This window comes from Haliotis cracherodii, unplaced genomic scaffold (assembly GCF_022045235.1).
Source record: "Haliotis cracherodii isolate W230 unplaced genomic scaffold, xgHalCrac1.p SCAF_4, whole genome shotgun sequence".
Classification (NCBI taxonomy): Eukaryota; Metazoa; Mollusca; class Gastropoda; order Lepetellida; family Haliotidae; genus Haliotis; species Haliotis cracherodii.
In genome coordinates this window covers 18,021,713-18,039,789 of record NW_027266297.1, presented here as the reverse complement: position 1 = coordinate 18,039,789, position 18,077 = coordinate 18,021,713, and the positions used below count along the sequence as shown (strand labels likewise).

The 18,077-nt window shown below is 39.1% G+C and overlaps 1 protein-coding gene across 1 annotated transcript in view; it reads left to right on the top strand.

Moving 5' to 3' along the window:
• The window catches only part of LOC139480160 (orexin receptor type 2-like), a 52,403-nt gene extending 34,982 nt beyond the window's left edge, over nt 1-17,421 (top strand). Inside the window, exons 3-5 of the mRNA XM_071263194.1 lie at nt 11,451-11,589; nt 13,666-13,790; nt 17,026-17,421. Of these exons, the coding sequence (XP_071119295.1) occupies nt 11,451-11,589; nt 13,666-13,790; nt 17,026-17,201 (440 nt within the window). The 3' untranslated portion in view covers nt 17,202-17,421. The remainder of the gene's footprint in view (nt 1-11,450; nt 11,590-13,665; nt 13,791-17,025) is intronic.
• The last annotated feature ends 656 nt before the right edge of the window (nt 17,422-18,077 follow it).

Genomic DNA, 18,077 nt, shown 5'->3' with positions numbered 1-18,077 from the left:
ATGTGCTTGTGACGGGTGCCACCTGTGGGACGTGATGCGTGAACCTTTTCGCGGACACCTGGTATCATTATATTTGATAGTGATTCATAAACGCATGCCTATGATGCTTATGATGATATAGTCGGAATCGAGCTATTAACCCTGCTTTAAGCATCTTGATTAATTATGGAAAGGGTTTTGTCGCTTTTATTATGATCAATATAAAAAACCCCATAAAAACAAAATAAAACATGAAGAGTTTATACAAAAAATAACTCTTGATACACAACAGCAAAAGACGAGACCTTTACTCCAAGTCATGATTTTTTCTGTTTACTTTCTCATTTTCGTCAACTGAACTGAATATAGGCGTCAACCTCCTTTAGCCTTCACGCCAAGATATAACTGACTTATTGCTGACAGCAGCGATAATCCTAACTCATATGGATGACAGGTCGTTGTCTAATATATCTGACACTCGACTGTTTGAATTTCGTCTGGATTATACATTATGTTTCTAATGTCAGCCATTCCGACGTCGCTAGAATGTGGTCCTCAAAGCACATACGAGTTAAGTACACACTATTAGGTGGATTGATGTATTTACACAGCTTATTGAGAACACATACTGCTAGTGTGGAAGCTTTCCTTTGCTTAGCAAATAAACCTTTGATAAAAGGTAACTGCTATTGGCAAGACTAAACACGTTTGATGTACGGAGAGCGGATTTGATTACAAGAAAGAATTATCCTAAAGAAGCATCGTCACGTACTTTCTTGATATATTTACACAGGGTCATATTCGTGATGTTCAATGGTAAAAGGTTGTCCGAAATAGCACCGATACCAATATCTCATGTGCCACATCTATCGGGTCTGTACCATTTACGTTATTGCTTGTTAGGTAATAACGACGCAAAATGAAGCCTAAGTGCTTCCTTGAACACTTGTGATAACGCGATTGCACTTAGAAGTGCGCCGTGTCTCTATACGTAGCATCAGTAACAGGGAACAGTCCCCGTATAAGTAGGTGAGTTTGTATCAGCGCCGAGACCGTGGGTAATGATATGCCATAAAGCTTCTCGTATTATCAGCTCAAGAAACGCGACACAGTAATCATGATATGCAGTGTATGGAAATTATGAGCAACGATTCACAGAACCAACCGATCCATTCTTGTCGGCACATACTTCTTGGGGCCAAATTCATCCTTGAATTCCAGACGAGGAGCTGCGAAAAGAAACATCACAGAACGTGAACATGACTTATTGATATACAGTCGAACCTCGTCATCTCTAACACCGATATCTCGAATGTTATCTCGAATTTACCGATATCTCGAACTCGTTCTCCTTTCCCGACCACCTTACTTTATAAATGCTCATGCCTCTTTACCTCGAATTTCCGGATATCTCGAAGTTACAACACGGCCCCGCTAGGTTAGTGGTAACAGATTTCGACTGTACATCCTAAAATTATATAAGTAAGTTTTTTCGAAAGTTAAACGTCAAAATGCATGGCCAATATTAATATTGCAATATCACAGTTACAGCTCGGAATTAGAATGTCCTCGGGAAAACGCTTTTTATTGATTATGGAAATAATTCAAACGTTACAGCTTCAATGCATTTCCGAGGAGAGTGTAAGAGTATAAAGACCCGGATGTGGTGATATTGTGTTTTGCTTTTCACCATTGCGTTTCCACCTGATGACATAATTATAGTTGTTGTATTGAAAAGAAGCAAAGCCGCAGGCAACTCATGCGTTTCATAATAATAACTTAATTTCGATAAACGATGGTTTCTCGTGTATGCAGTTTTGCACAATTTGTAATAATAAATTAAGTCAATGACAATTACAAGGATGCTTGGGTTTCCAAAAAGAAAGATGAAGATCCTGATAATTGTCCACTGAACTCGTCATGTAATTACTCTTAAATGCTAACGCAGCTGCACAACGAGCAGAGAAAAAATGAGTAAATGAATAAGAACTCGCTGAAGGAGATGAGAGAAGATTATTTCCAAAGAACATCAGGTACAGAATATACTTTAACTTGAACATATTCACGCCATACATTCTATGCAGAAAACAGAAACCTTGAACAAACTTGCAACGGTCATCACGCAAGAAAGAAACGACATTCTCACTCATGTATAAATGTATGGTGGACTTGTTCAGTATATGGTGTAACATCTTCAAGATTGTTCTAGTTAAGTATGTGAATGTCCCCAAACTTCATACACTGACAAAACACACATACGACAGTAGAAGTCAAAATATTTAGGATCAGCGACTGTTCTTCACACATGTTTATCAAAATCATTGGCTATTATAGTATACGACACAAAGGTGTTAATACCTTACCATTTACAGTTTTATTTTAATCCTAGGAACAAAGAATTAACAAAAAGTCGGTAATATTACGCCAACAACATCGCTGTCTCGGAAAAGTTCTTGAAAGCAAGTTTCCAGTTCTATTAATTGAGGCGAGCTTTTCAGCCAATCGTACATCAATCGTGCGAACATATCTATTTGTTATCATATAATCAAAATGAGGCATCATTTATAGAACTCTGGATGAAATAGTATCATCTGTTGGTCCTTAGGTATATTAAGGTGAAATTGATATCCGTGAAATTTGATATGCTATTATGTGATCCCGCCTTCAGCTGGAATCTTTCACGTCAAAGACACGACGAAGACGTCGGATTATACACTAAAAGATTAGGTATCCAGCTTTCCTAAGTATCGGTGTTACGTGGGCATGGTATATACCGTGATCACGAATTAAAAACAATACAAACGTTCACTTAAGTTTCCTTTGATCAATCATGCCGAATGCCAAGACCAGCTGGAGACTTCAAAATTGCCTACCCCGACGGGCATCCATTCTGATACGTGCGAGTGAGCGAGAGAGGAGGTATATATTTTGCGCCATTTTTGGCACCAGTCCAGCCATATCACCGCAGGGGTACAAGAAATGGGCTTCACACATTGAAAAATATGAACAAATGTTGATTGTCATGCTATAATAGGTAGTGGAAATTGTTATTTTGGTTATAGCCGTGGAATCTACGAGTAGACAAGATATCTTTGTATTTGCAATGTCATGTTATCTAATATGTCTAAATGTGCACGTACATGTGTATACTCACTGTTCATTCACGGGAGCATGTGCATATTAATGATAGGAAAACGTTGTCATATGTTCTGATATATGAAACGACCCGTTTCCATGCCAACTTCACGTGTAATTCAAACGGAATTGTGAGAAACATTTTAAGATGGCTGATTGAAAAAGAGATCAGTCCCTATCTACCCTATTTCATCAGCCAATAACTAAACTATACACTTGTCGGAGTTATACAGATGTTGTGTGTCAGACACACACATAAGCAATGGAACAACATGCCTCCATAGGAGAGTTCTTGGTACTGTTCGTCTATAGCTTCTCAACATCTTTGAAGAGCAAAGTCTGGCTACGTGTAAAATAAGATACGATAAGATACGACTTTATTATCCCAAAGGGTAATTCAGGTGGCACTGTTCATCAGCACTAAAATTTAAAAAAAATATGACATTAAAATATGTACATAAAAAATAAGACACTTACTGATATAAACACAGACAAACAAAGTAGAAAATTGGACGTTATCACAGTGACGGGACTTGAATTTTCAAACAAAAGAATGTATATGTATGTACTATATCTGTATAATAGTAATTGAAAACTTAACAAAGGGGATAACGGCAGGATAATGGCAGCTTTCAGTATTAACAATTTTACATATTTTAGATTTATTTTGAAAAGACGTGGACATTAAAAAATAAGAGAGTATTGTAAGTATTATCAAGTTCAAAATGCCTAAGACGCAGTAAGAACAACAATCGCCTCTGGCTCCCTTTATAAATATGCTCCGTGTTGACATTTCGAATCAACAACGGTGCCAAGATAGTTATACTGTTCAACGAAATCAACATTTTGTTATCAATAGCTACAGGCCTTATTTTTCTAAAATCTATAATAATGTTCTTTAAATCTTTTTTTTTCAAAATTGGGAGCGATAATCAATTTCGGACTGCTTTATGAATCCGGCCAGCGCTGCGTCATCTGCAAACTTAACGGTTAAACAATTGTTAAATTTTCTGATAAAGCCATTTATGTAAAAAATATATAAAATAGGAGCTAGCACACAACCTTGAGGAGCACAGATGACTTGATATCATTTACAGTCATAAACTGTGGTTTGGTTACAAGAAAAATGTTACCCTTGTAATAATTGTTGAATTGTTGACATGTTAGATGTTTGCATAAGCAGATGAGGCTGTATTGGAGTAAAAACAGAGGAGAAGTCGACAAACAAGATTCGCACAAATGAACCGGAAGTTTCAAGATGTTTATAGATATTGTTTAACAGTATGAGTATGACATCCTCTACTCCTCTCACGGCTTTGTAGGCAAACTGAAGTTGGTCAAGTAAATGTTCTAGCTGTCTTAAAAGTAATGTTTTAGTGATACTTTCCAGGTATTCAATAGGTACGGCGTCAAGGCAACGGGTCGGTCATCGTTATTAACAGAAGGATTTGGGAGTTTTGGAACAGGGATAACATTAGATGTCCTCCAAAGTAACATTTGTATCGACAGAAATTTGAAATATTCTTTTGAAAATATGACAGAGTCGATCATGATATTCCCTGAACACCACACCGCATAGATTATCAGGACCAGTAGCTTTGCGGACATATATTTTAGGAAAAATTAAAACTCATAACCGGACGTTATACAACATTTCTACATGAACTTACACCTTTCAAATGGAAGTTTTCCATAGAAGTGTTGAAACGCATTCTCGCATAAAACAATTCCTCAGCAGCAATTGCTATTCATAAGACATTATTGCATGAAACTCCCCCGACCAACATTTCATTTAAAACAATCCTCATATATGTCTGGCTGTTATAGTGACTCCCGCACAAGGGCACTCCCTGAAACGTAATAATTATTCTAATTATAACGTCGGCTCAGCGCTCATGGCACTGCCACAGGACACAGTTGGGATATTCTTGGCATATTGTTTTCTATAAATTGTTATATTCTCGCCACCTGCTTCCAGGAACTCCAAATCAATTCCAAAAGTATCTTCTCGTGTTACTTTTATTTCGGTACCTCGTTACCGGATTTAACATGGCCCGCTTCTTCCCACATTGATACTGCAGCAATAGGTGGAATCCATGAATGTGCAAGATTATGTACATGTATATTTACTTTCATCAATACTTAATCAAGAAGTTAACGCGAATTTTGTTATATATTTAGATATCAACTTTGAAAACGTCTGCAATCAAGTACCATCACATCAGTTTTGAAAATTGATGTATTCTAAAGTTAAAATTTATTTACGAATGTCTGTCTTTGGAGGTAGACATGTATGTTAATGAGTAACGTTTAGGCTGAATGCTGCCCTCTATGACATACACGGTAAGAATCCTTCATCCGACGGTTTGTGTCGTTCCAGATACCACTTTGTCGTTTTCAAATCAATGGCAACAATGAATTAATCAACGCAGATTGAGATTAATGAAACGTTGTTACCAAATTGATTTTAGATCCACGTTTTACGTATGTGTGTACATGTACGTCATAATGTTTAATTTTATTATCAAACTGATGTGCAACGACCTCGCGGTCGTAACAAGATTATGATGTGCCATAACTGACAAGATAATGATGCGCCATAGCTGATACCTTTTAGATGCTAAGGACACTTTGCCATCTGATGTGAAAGCGGATATAAAACACTATTTACATGAACTGTCATGTTTTAAAATCCCAAAGGGCTCATTTCCATACAATATGGAATGCGACTAAACGTGGAAGTTATAAAAAGTAGCATGATCGACAACATAATTTTGTTTGAAATTAGGAGTTCAAATTTTGCTGTGGACCTGTCGACGGTCGAGAGATGAATGGCGTCTTATCGACATCTTAACAAGATTTTTAGCTCAAAGGTTAAAAAAAGGTTACCGAGCCTCGTATATACACTGCATGACAGATAGCACTGAAAATGAAACGTCTGTAAAACGAGTATATATATTGCAACAATCGTGTACATTCTATATATTCCTAGAAGGCCTGAGTACTATTTTGCTAATTAATATTCTATTCCTTATAGGTAATAGAAGTGGTTTATGTTCACGTGCTCCCTGTCGGAACATAAAAATAAACTAGCTATGTATAAAACATATACCAACATTATTGTCTTCAGAGGTTTGTGAAACAGAACACAAACTTTCAAAGTTTTCTTATATACTTTTTTCTGATTTTCATTATTCTGTAGCCAAATTATGCAAAGAACGTTTTCAGTATGGTAAGTATATCAGTTTGACGTATTCTAAGATGTGTAAGCATATAAACATATATGCATTATTATACTCTTCTAGTAAAACACTTGTGTCATTACATCTACATATAAATATGCTTACTGTTGTTGGTGAATTCAGTACTTCTTTCATCTTTGCTATTTGTCCTAGCAAGGGTAGGGTGCATCCTCTGGTACAATATACTTACATAGATAACAATGACAAATACACGTAAGTCGTTTAATTCTTGATGTATTCCTCAAACACCGAGCTGATAATACGATAATCTAAAATAGAAGAAAGTCATTTAACAAGGGTGTACATGTAAGTTCTACCTTCAGTGTGGTACACCAAGGTCATTTTCTCAAAACTAGTGTTTGCTTGCGGTGGTATTGTAGTGTTTGCTTATATAACAAAGATACGTTTGTCTTGTTCATTCGCTAATGACGAGGGAGTCAAACTTATGAGGCACTGTATATTATAACCGAATCGCACTATCAGATGAAGCATGGTTTCGGTAAAACCGGTTCAGCTTTACCGTTGAAGCCATTCGAAAGAAACTATTTTTTTTAAATTTGTAGTTGAGTCTCTATATTGAGCTATCATTTGCGAAATGTTGCAAGTGCCATATGGGTATTTTCGACTGTGCAGTGTGTTGGTATTTCGTGCACAATGTGTTTTCTTAGTTGTATTGCATTTCTTTCCTCCTCTTCACTTCTGTGTATCTATAAAACCATGAGATTCTCTTCTGTAACAATACGTTCTAGTGACTGAGTGATAGCGTTGTGTCTAATTCCGCTTCCAATAGTACTTCAATAATGTATTAGGGCATGTCAGGTCAAGTAAGTATGAGAATTTATGTGACACATTCACAGGGTTACACGTTTACCCTAGAACACAGTTATGGTGCTGAGATATCAGGAATCAATATTGGAGACCCTGTGGCGATTTCGGTGAAGGCCTTATTATCTCATGCTTGTCATACGGGTGAGGAGGGGGTGATTTTGTTTTGTTTGTTGTTTAACGCCGCACTCCAGCTATATGACGGCAATTTGAGTCTGAACTATTTCACTTAAATGTCGCTGTGCTTGCACGCGCGCGTGTGTAGCTGCTTTTACTAGTCGTGGTTTATCTGGTCAGTTTAAGGGTCACATTGTATTATAGCTGGAATACTACTGGCTGCGACAGGAAACAACATACATTCACTCATAAATGTCAGGATGTTAAATTTAGGTACATTTTTCACAAAACGTGGTGACTATATATATAGATACACCCATATCTTTAAATGTTCAGGAAAGTTTGTTAAAAGTTGGGGCAAATGCCGTCTGGAGTTTGCTTGGAGAGCAGTGCGTGCAATGCTGGGCTTTGGGGATGGGGCATTTGTGCTTGGGTGGGTGTCCCCGTTGGCACCAGGTGTACTCCGCTCGGATTGGCAAAGTCAAAGCAACATACTAGTAATTTGGCCAAGAAGCTGGACTTCAGCTTCAGATATCGTTCAACATTGGTCAAATAGCCATTTTCCTTCCACTGATTTACTCACCCGGGCGAGACAAAATGGGGAGACCAGTGGTCCAGCTCGTGTGTTTCTTGTTTGGATCTTTGCTCAGTGATAAGAAGTGACAAAAGATTATCCACAGCATTGTATGACATAAGCGATTACTTCGATTTTTCCTTTGTGTCAAGCGGTGAGATACACCCGAGCGTGCTCTTTTCCCCGAAGTTTTCAGAGAGCTTCAAACGATTCTTGAACAAGTACTGTTTATTCAGGATTACAACAGTTTAGCCTAAGTAAACATTTCAAAATGTTTGGCGATAGGCATGCGGAGGACGTTTTCAAATTAGACACATTCCTAATGATAAAAGTGGTGTCTTGTGCGAATCTCTGTTTGATTGTGTCGTATGTTCCCTTGTTGTTTTTTCGAAAGGCAGTTTAGTTGGTTTGACTTTGCGTGTGTTCGTGACGGCTACCGCCGGTGGGTCTGGGTGCTTAAACCCATTCCCGGACGCCTGGTGTCGTCACTGTTTGATGATTCATGGACGCATGATTATTGTATATTCGGAGTCTGCTCTCGGCGGAGATTTCTTGAAGGACACTGTCGCTTTTCCTAAGATGCATTTGAGGAATGGCACCCTGGTCCCATTAGGTATCGGTTCGGTCAGAATCAACTGTACTCCAATTATCTGCTTCCATTTAGAGAATGATTCCCGTTAGAATCACTTGTCAACAACCAAAGTATATTCAGTGACTTGTTGTCCCTTTACGGGTTCAGGGTAAGTCGACACGCCATCCTTGTCTGCTTCAGACTAAAGATATTAGTAGACAAGTTCCTATGAGGCAGACATATGAATATTCATTAGATCATTAAAGTGATCAGAAGTGAGAGGTTAAATGGCCAGTTTACTGTAATGGTACAAATATTGATTAATAATCCCTTGTGTGCATGCATGTCACGTTTAAATAACGATGCGAGATTACCATAAATAATTATTTTTGGAAACTCATTAAATATTGATAATGCACTAATTTGTATTTATGACTTGTATCACAGTGTTATCATGTATGTACGAAAGCGTAGTAGGGCCACATTGAATATTTTTTTGTCTAAGTATCTCCTACGTAGGACTTATTATCTTCTACGTAGGACTTAATATCTTCTACGTAGGACTTACTATCTCCTACGTAGGACAAAGTATCTCATACGTAGGACTTAGTATCTCCTACGTAGGACTTACTATATCCTGCGTAGGACTAAGTATCTCCTACGTAGGACTTACTATCTCCTACGTAGGACTTAGTATCTCTTACGTAGGAGATAGGAAGTTCTACGTAGGAGATAATAAGTCCTACGTAGGATATACTAAGTCGTACGTAGGACATAGTGATTCTAGGCCATACTAAGTCCTGCGTAAGAGATAGTAAGTCCTACGTAGGAGATAGACAGTCCTACGTAGGAGATAGAAAGTCCTACGTAGGAGATAGTTAGTCCTAGTTAGTTTTCTTCCTGGCTTAGTTTGTTTGGTGGTTTGTTGTTTAACGCCGCACTCAGCAATAATCCAGCTATATATAGGGGGTCTTAAATAATCGAGTCTGGACCAGACAAATCCAGTGATTGACATCATGAGCATCGATCCACGCAACTGGGATACGATGACATGCTTTCAACCAAGTCAGCGAGTCTGACCACCCGATCCTGTTAGTCGCCTCTTACGCTACGCAAATGGGATACGATGATATACACAAATGGGATACGATGATATACATTAGCTTAGTCAGCGATCCTGACCAGCGGATCCCGTTAGTCGCCTCTTACGACAAGCATGTGTTGCTTAATTCTAACCCGGATCATCATGAGTGAACTGGCTAAGTAGCATTACAAGTACAAAGTAAGTGGATGACAAATCACAAAGCTTTGACTTTCTTGCTGTTTGTTGTTTAATGAAAAGATGACATTCACCATTAATATTTTCATTTTGAAGCGACTTACCCTCTGTTGTCTTTTGGCATATGATATTGTGAACGCTCCCATGTATCCCCAATGGGTATATGCGTTAGCTTTGTACAGTACATGTCAGCTTGTTTCACTTGCTTACTGTGGAAGTTAACGTGTTTACTACTAGCAAGCCGCCAACACAGGTAAAAACCGAGATTGAGAGTATTCGAGGCGGTCGGGTAGCCTAAAGGTGAAAGCGTTCGCCGAAGACCCGGTTTCGATTCCTGACATGGGTACAATGTGTGAAGCCCATTTCTCGTGTCCCCCCGCCGCGGAATTTCTGGAATATTGCTAAAAGCGGCTTAAAACGATACTCACTCACTCTTAGTTGTATTCAGATAAAAAAGGTCAAGCAATATAAATTTTCGCATATCCGTATATGATATACCATCATAGAAAACAGGCTTACAACAAAAGCAATTATATTCGTTCACTGGTTCATCAACCATCTTTGCTTTTCGAACGCATGTGTCATCATTGTAAGCATTCAGTGATTATCTTTATGACTTTGTCGCTCCTATGTTGTTTCGACACACGGGTATGAATAAATACTTGCTTTGTGCGTGGTGGTTATCAGTGGTGCTTGAACGGCCGGTTCCTATTCCTGTTAGAAGGACACAACATCAGTTAATCTTTAATAATGCCACTGGGAATAGTTTAACGATGTATTCACATTTCTTGTGTCAAACCGACTCTTAAATTCACTTTGTAACTTTCATGCATGGCCACCGTGGTACCTCTTGATAGATCATATAGCTATTATCATTACTCAATGTCAGTAAAGCTATTCATCTAATCCATTCTTGGCACACTTTATCGCAGCATTGATGTCTTTAGCTTGGCATTGCATAGCTCCAGCTGGTGGTGCAGGTTCTGAGCAGCTATCTTAAAGGTGTATTAAATAAACTAAATTCATGATTTGTTACCCAGAAAATATATAAGTACTCATTGTAGCCCGCCTATTATGCTTTTTCGCCGGCAGCGTCATACCAAAAGATTTTATATAAAGGTTAACCTGTCTTGCGTTCGGCATTAAAGGGGATGATACGAAGACTGGTGTCAAAGGCTCGGAGTCAGTATTCCGTGGGGTATTCCTGTCAAAATATGGCAAGGTATCTCAGGGGGATAGCGACGTAAAGCGACGTCATTAGTCCAGACTAGCACAAGCACGCACACAAACACTCGCACGCACGCATGCGCACGGACACATACACCATGTAGGTGCAATAGTTTTAGACACGACGTGAAACCTCATTTCACCGTTTGCTCTTCGGACAGTATCACCAGGGCACACCAAAAAGTTGCTTCACATATATACTATACCTTATCTTACCTGGATTAACAAGACAATTACAAGACAAACCATCTGTCCAATAGAGCAATGAAATCCGCCAGCTGTTACCTGATGTCACAAACAAATCTATTGCCAAATCTTATTGCACTGTTGTATCAGAAAAAAGTCGCACTTCTTTATCAGCCAAAATAAGATGACTTTCAATTTCATTCTGAAAAAAAATGATATGGGCAAAACATATGGCATTTACCAAAGCCTGCAGATGTATGTATTTACCTTTGATATAGTGTTGACATTAATTGACGTTTTTTCTTCTGTTTGCAGGTCGTTCAAACTCTAAAGCTATACACAATTCTGCTGATTCACAGCTCATAGCAAGAAGGAAAGTTGCGAAGATGTTAATGGCAATAGTCGGGATCTTCTTCGTGTGCTATCTGCCTCTCAATTTGTTGTTCGTTGCCAGGTAATATACAAACATTATCGAATACAAATATTCTTAAGGAATCTTATCGTTCTATTGCAATCTTTGAAGCTTACACGGTGCATTGTAATATATGTGTGTATGGTTGTTTGTTTGTTGTTTAACGCGACACTCAGCAATGTTCCATTTATATGACAGCGATCTGTAAATAATTGACTCTCTGGACCAGACAATGCAGTGATATGTATCGATCTGTCGCAAATGCAATACAATAACATGCATCAACCATGTCAACGAGCCTTGACCACCCGATCCCGTTAGTCGCCTCCTACGACAAGCACAGTCGCCTCTTACGACAAGCATAGTCGCCTTTCACAGCAAGCATGGGTTGATGAAGATCTATTCTAACCCGGATCTTCACGTATTGTATCTGTATCTGTACATGTATGCATGTGCCTGATTTTGTGTTTTACGCCTCACACAGCAATGATCTAGTTTTCCAGCTATATGACGGCGTCTATAAATATTCGGGTCTCGACCAGGCAATCCAGTGATTGCTCTTTTGATCAACGAACCACGCAGTTTGGGTACGATGAAACGTCATCCACCGAACCTGACCACACATTCTAACCCCGCATCTCCATGTAGCGCATCAACATTTATGAAATTTGGTCTTAGAGAGAGTCTAGAACTATGAGATGACGTAATACCCTCTTTACGAATGGGAAAAAATCCAGTTCAAACCATGTGTAGATCAAGACAATTGGAATATTGCTCGAAATGAAGGGAAAATTGACTATTGGAAAGTCATCCCTATTGTCATATAGTCCTGTGGAGAGTGTTTTGTCACTCCGAAGCTTTATGCATAGATTTAAATATGAAACAGATGAGGCTGTCTCACTGGTTTCCTTTATATCTAGCTCAGGTGGGTAAATCAGTGGAAAGGAATTGGCTGTTAGATTATTATAGAACGATATCAGAACATCGATATACCTGAAGCTAAACTTCTTGGCCAAATTACCTTGTTTTGACTTTGCCAATACAAGCAGAAAATCCTTTTCGTATGCATAAATATACAGATCAGCAAGAAGGGGAGCACACGTGGTGCCCATGGGGATGCCTACTTCTTGCCTAAATGTCTTACCCCAAAAGTTTACGTAGATGTTATCAATGAGCAATTGTTTTCTCAATAAACTTCAGATGGCATTTGCTTTAATTTTTTACAAATTGTTCCGAACCTCTGAATGAGATACGTAACTGTATCTTTGGTCACCACGTGTGAATATAAAGAAAATCACTCCTTGATTGTCTTCTAGACAGTGATTTGGCGCTACATTTACTGGACCCAACAGTATATCTTTCTTTAAGCGGATTTTATGGAGCTTTGGAATCCAGTACAAAAGAGATATGGACAATTTTCCATGTTTAAGATGTTTTTCGACCCGTGAAGATTCTGGGTAGAATAGGTCTTCAGGAACCCATGCGTGCCGTAAAAGGCAACGATGCTTGTCGTAAGAGGCGACGAACGGGATCTGGTGGTCAGGCTCGCTGACTTGGTTGGTTCTTGTCATCGATCCCAATTGTGTGGATCGATGCTCATGGTATAAATCACTGGATTTTCTGGTCCAGACTAGATTATTTATAGGTGGAATATTGCCGAGTGTGGCGTTAAACAACACACCAACAAACCAACTTTAGGTTTTAGAACACTGAATTGCCTGTGCATGTGTTTATGACAAGCGCATCCGGTGAGACGGGTTACGGTCACCTTTTGCGACCATCTGGTATCATCACTGTTTGATGTATTACACTTTCCTGTTATAACACTTTTATTTCAATTTATTCAAGTGAGTCTCATTTCAGTAATATCGCATGTATTGTGTGAAAAGCCGATTGCCAGCTTTAACGCGCCATTGAGCTCATATCTGTATTCACTGTTTGAGAACTTTTCTAAGGAAGAATATTGATTTCAATCAAGAGTGTAATATTTGTCAAGCGTTTGCGTCAACAGCAAAGATCGTTATAAATCGTCTTAAACTTGTCAAATTTCAAAAGTATCTTCTCGAAAAGGAAATCTTGTTATGACAATTTTTAATCAGTTCAATCCGTCTCTTTCAGATTTACTACTCTGCTTGGGAAAGCCCAAGAAAACTCGAAGCTTCTCCCCGGCATCTTTCTCTTCTCTCATTGGTTGTGCTACTTCAACAGTGCCATCAACCCGGTCATTTACAATTTCATGAGTGGTGAGGACAAATCGTAATATCTTCTGTACACACATAGCGACGTATGGCGACGTAAACCCATAAGTTAAAACACTGCCAGTTGAAACGGGATAATCGAAAAGTGTACCATTCCCGAAAGGAAATACACTATCTATAACATGAATAATACTAGTGACATGTATCGAAAACTGCTTGTTGTTGAACTCAAAGAACACATACGTTTACATCGACTCCATGATAACATTTCAAACATGCAAGTTGAAACAAGATAATCGAAAAAGAGAGCCATTTCCCGACAGGAAATACACAATCTGTACTGAATTATATTGGTGACAGGTACATCGATATCTGCCGAGTTTGAACCCTAAGGAACAGAACAATTTACATCATCTCCATTTATCATTCAAAATATGTGTAAATTGCATCCTCCTCCACACAACATTGACCGCCTCTTTCCAGTTACTGTAACTTTTATATTCGGACAATACATAGGTATGCGGAACTTACCCATGGCGTCAATATCCTTCTCGTAGTGACTATTAAACCTCCATCAAGAATTGCAATGAAAGTTACGAGTGACTGACCACGTTTGCTGACAAACAAAGGGCCATAATCGGGGCGAATCTGGTGTTCAAAGCCTCGGCCATCGGACCCTGGCATCGAGGCGACTCTGCATAGCAATTTGCGTCGCCTGTGACCACTAAGATACACGGAGCCTCTCAATGTCGAATCGAGATTGTGTCATAAAAGCCTCCCATCTGACGTTTCATGAAACAACCATTTAGGGACAAGATTCCCAATGAATTATACAAATAACAGATAATGTACACCGATGTGTCTGATATACATGTATTTCTTTGAGGTATGACTGAACAATGTTCATTTTTGGATAAACTGAAGAAAGTCCAAATACCTTTCGTCCATTCGTTTCATCCTCTCATACAACTATCTGTCGGAGGCAGGTTGGTTAAAAGAAGTCGTTGTAATACTTTGTTGAAATCTCGAGCTTTTTAAAATGTTTATTGATGTCCGTTCCATTACAATGACTATCCCACATAAATGCGTTCACCAATGTTGTTCCAATAAGAGTTCTGCTTTAAGAGAAACTACTCCCCCGCACAGACTGATGTTACACATAAACAAATCCGTACTGAATTTGTAGATATGAATCGACAAGGCACCGCAGGTATTTGGTTTGCTGCTCAATTATTTGGGATTGTGGATCCTCTTCAATTGTTTCCAAAATTAGGCCAATTAGACGCTTTAGTGACAACGAGACCTCTTGACGAAAGCGACGGACACTACCATGGGGGCGCTTGGTCCGTCTGGGAGACTTCAGTTCTAACGTGGCTCATTTGAACACAATGATAGACGCTCAAGCGCTGATAAGTGGTTATACAGCACGTTCCATTTAAACGACAATGATACTGGCAGTCTCGCAAGATACCATATGACTTACATTTATATGTGCCATCGATCTCACGAACCAGCATGCAATGATCTTGGAAATGGGAAGGTGGGGATGGAAACACGCTCCCTACAGTAGTTTGGTTTAGGATTTTCAAAGGTAATATATTGTCTCGAAATATTCTTGAAAAAAATTAATTGTGCTTGAGACAGTTGACAGAAGAAGAAATTGTCTGCCATTAACATTACGGTGCTGCAAGGTGGTTTTGTTGGGGTTATTTGTTTTGAATTAAAAAAGTATCTGGTTTTGCAGCTATAGCTTTTACATATGACAAATGCCTTAAGCGTTCCATATTAACATAGGCTAATGAAATTAAATCCGTGTCCATATGACCTGACAGTGTATGCAACAACAATATTGATTCTGTATAGGTCAGTTATATCAGGCCAAAGAGAAAGAAAGTAACGGTTTCTTTACTTGGCCTTGGTGAACTGCTGCGAGGCATTCTTAACTTGTTTTTGAAATATGCCAAATATCGTTTCCGTCACTCCTAGGTGGTTTGACAATTTGTGTCAAAAGAAACCCCAAAACATTGTTTTATCATGACGTCATTTCTTGAGATTCGAACATTAGTTCGCAACATGAAGACCTCGTAAATTGGACGACGTTATATTTTAGATCGTAGTAAGTTGTTCCCTACAAAGGCAATTGAGTGAGTGAGTTGGGTTTAACGCCGCTTTTAACAGTATTCCAGTTATATCACGGCGTATCAGCTTAGTTGGAGGAAAGCCCGAAGTGATGCAGGTCACAGACGTTCACCACTTCGGTGAAACCCACGAGCACATATATGGTGCTGACAAACCTAGAAACATAATTGGGGCGAACCGGGATTCGAACCGACAATCATAGGTTTCTGGCGTCCCTACTCTGCACAGCGAATCGCGGCGCCTTAGACGACTGGGCCACCCGTGCCCCCACAAAGGCAATGGCCGTACGAACGCATCAAAAAATGGGCGAGCTATGGCAATCTGTATTTTGTTGAAAGGTAGAGAGAATTGTGAGAATATTAAAGAAATACCAAACATTACTCCCTGTTCATAAAATGGACCTGTCCGACATTTCTGAGATTTACTTGTATTTAGGGAGTCATCATTACTGAAATACAGGGATTTTAAAGCTTGCTTTTTTGATTAAAATCCTTAGGGAGGTTGTAAATAATGTTGATATCTCATATAAGAAATAAACGACGGTCGTTGTTTATCGTACAATAAAACAGTGTAACAATAATATACCACTTGGGTCTGTGCCCATCATGGTTTATTCTCCTTGCAGTATTTTATTGTACGATAAACAACTCCCCTCGTCGTTTTTACTTTATCACTGCACATGTCATGCTTGCTTGTTCGTTGGCCTCGTCTGTATAAAACTCCACAGAATCGGAATTAAAAAGCATAACCATCACATGCTTGTTCACATCAATTATGTCCCCTCCATTTGTTCAAGAGGTTCCGAGTATGGTTTTCATTATGGCCGTTACTACAGCCGCATTATAAGAATGATATTCAGGTCATATAATCACGTGTGAATCCCCTTTCTGGCGACCCTCGCCGTGATATTGCTGGAATATTGCTAAAGGGGCGTAGAACCAAACTCACTCACTCATTCTAATAATCAGCCATTTCAAAGAGTAATGGAATTTAATATAATTAGAAGTAAGACTCAACACATATATTCCGTTGCTTTTGCGATATTTTGAACTTTGATATTGAACATGTCCAACCCCATTCAGTTGCAGCAATGTCAGATCAATATACTCATACACAAGTATTAACTTTTATTTCCTTTCAGTGAAATTTCGAGAAGAGTTCCGTCGCGTATTTTCCTGTCAGCCCCCTCCTAAAAGTGGTCGCCTCTTTCCATCCACAACCTGGACGTCCTCGGTAAACAGCGGAACGCATTGCTCTGACAAACTGATCGCCAAATCAACTTACAGGTCAACGAAGAACAAAGCTGCCAATGTGTGAATGTCACAGGTTTGACCAATGCTGCCCCAAAGTACTTGACCATGGTCAAGAAAAATCGGGCCTTTGAGACACTTATCCCTCGGTGATTACAAATCCAGGATAACATGGTGGTGCCTCGGGAGGACAGAGAGTTCCCTGTTCTATGGACCTGGGAGAATTTCGATAACGGGTTGCAGTAAACCCCGAGATTTCGGGTTGTACTTGTTCTGAAACCAGTCTACGTCGCTAGACCTCCTTGAGTGGCATCTCGAAATCCAAAGGGACACATTGGGTGATGGATTGAAGCATCAAGGTTACAGATTTGCTGAAGCATACAAACATCAACTGATTGCTGCTTGTTTCAACAATGTGCAAATCAGTGATGCTAAATACCCTTTGAGAATAAGGCTTATGTACTGACGAACATTTTTGTCGTATAATCACAGGATATATATAGGGAGTTGTTTTCCGCCTACGTAACAGAACTTACAGGTTGTGAAACTGCCCAAAATTATATCATCGGACTACATGTAGTCGATCACAATTGGTAAAGGTGCTTATTGAGATTGTGCAGTCTGGTTTGGAGTATTTTGCACGTCCCCAGACGATGTAATATTCAGACCATCAGACATATTCAGCAAAGCCCTGAGAACAAACTGATGTCTTAATGTTATTTTACATGTTTCCTTTAAACGTTCACCGAAGAGTTATAAATATTTTCTGGGCCAATTGGACATTTAATTCCTCTATTTTCATTAAGACCTGGATACATCATTTCTTAACTTCAACCGAAGCAAAATTACCCTGTTAAGTGTTTCTCGGGAACCTTGGAGGGCATTGATCCCTAATTATAGATTTTACGTAGCAAATCAATTTCTAATTTAGGTCTGCCCTTGT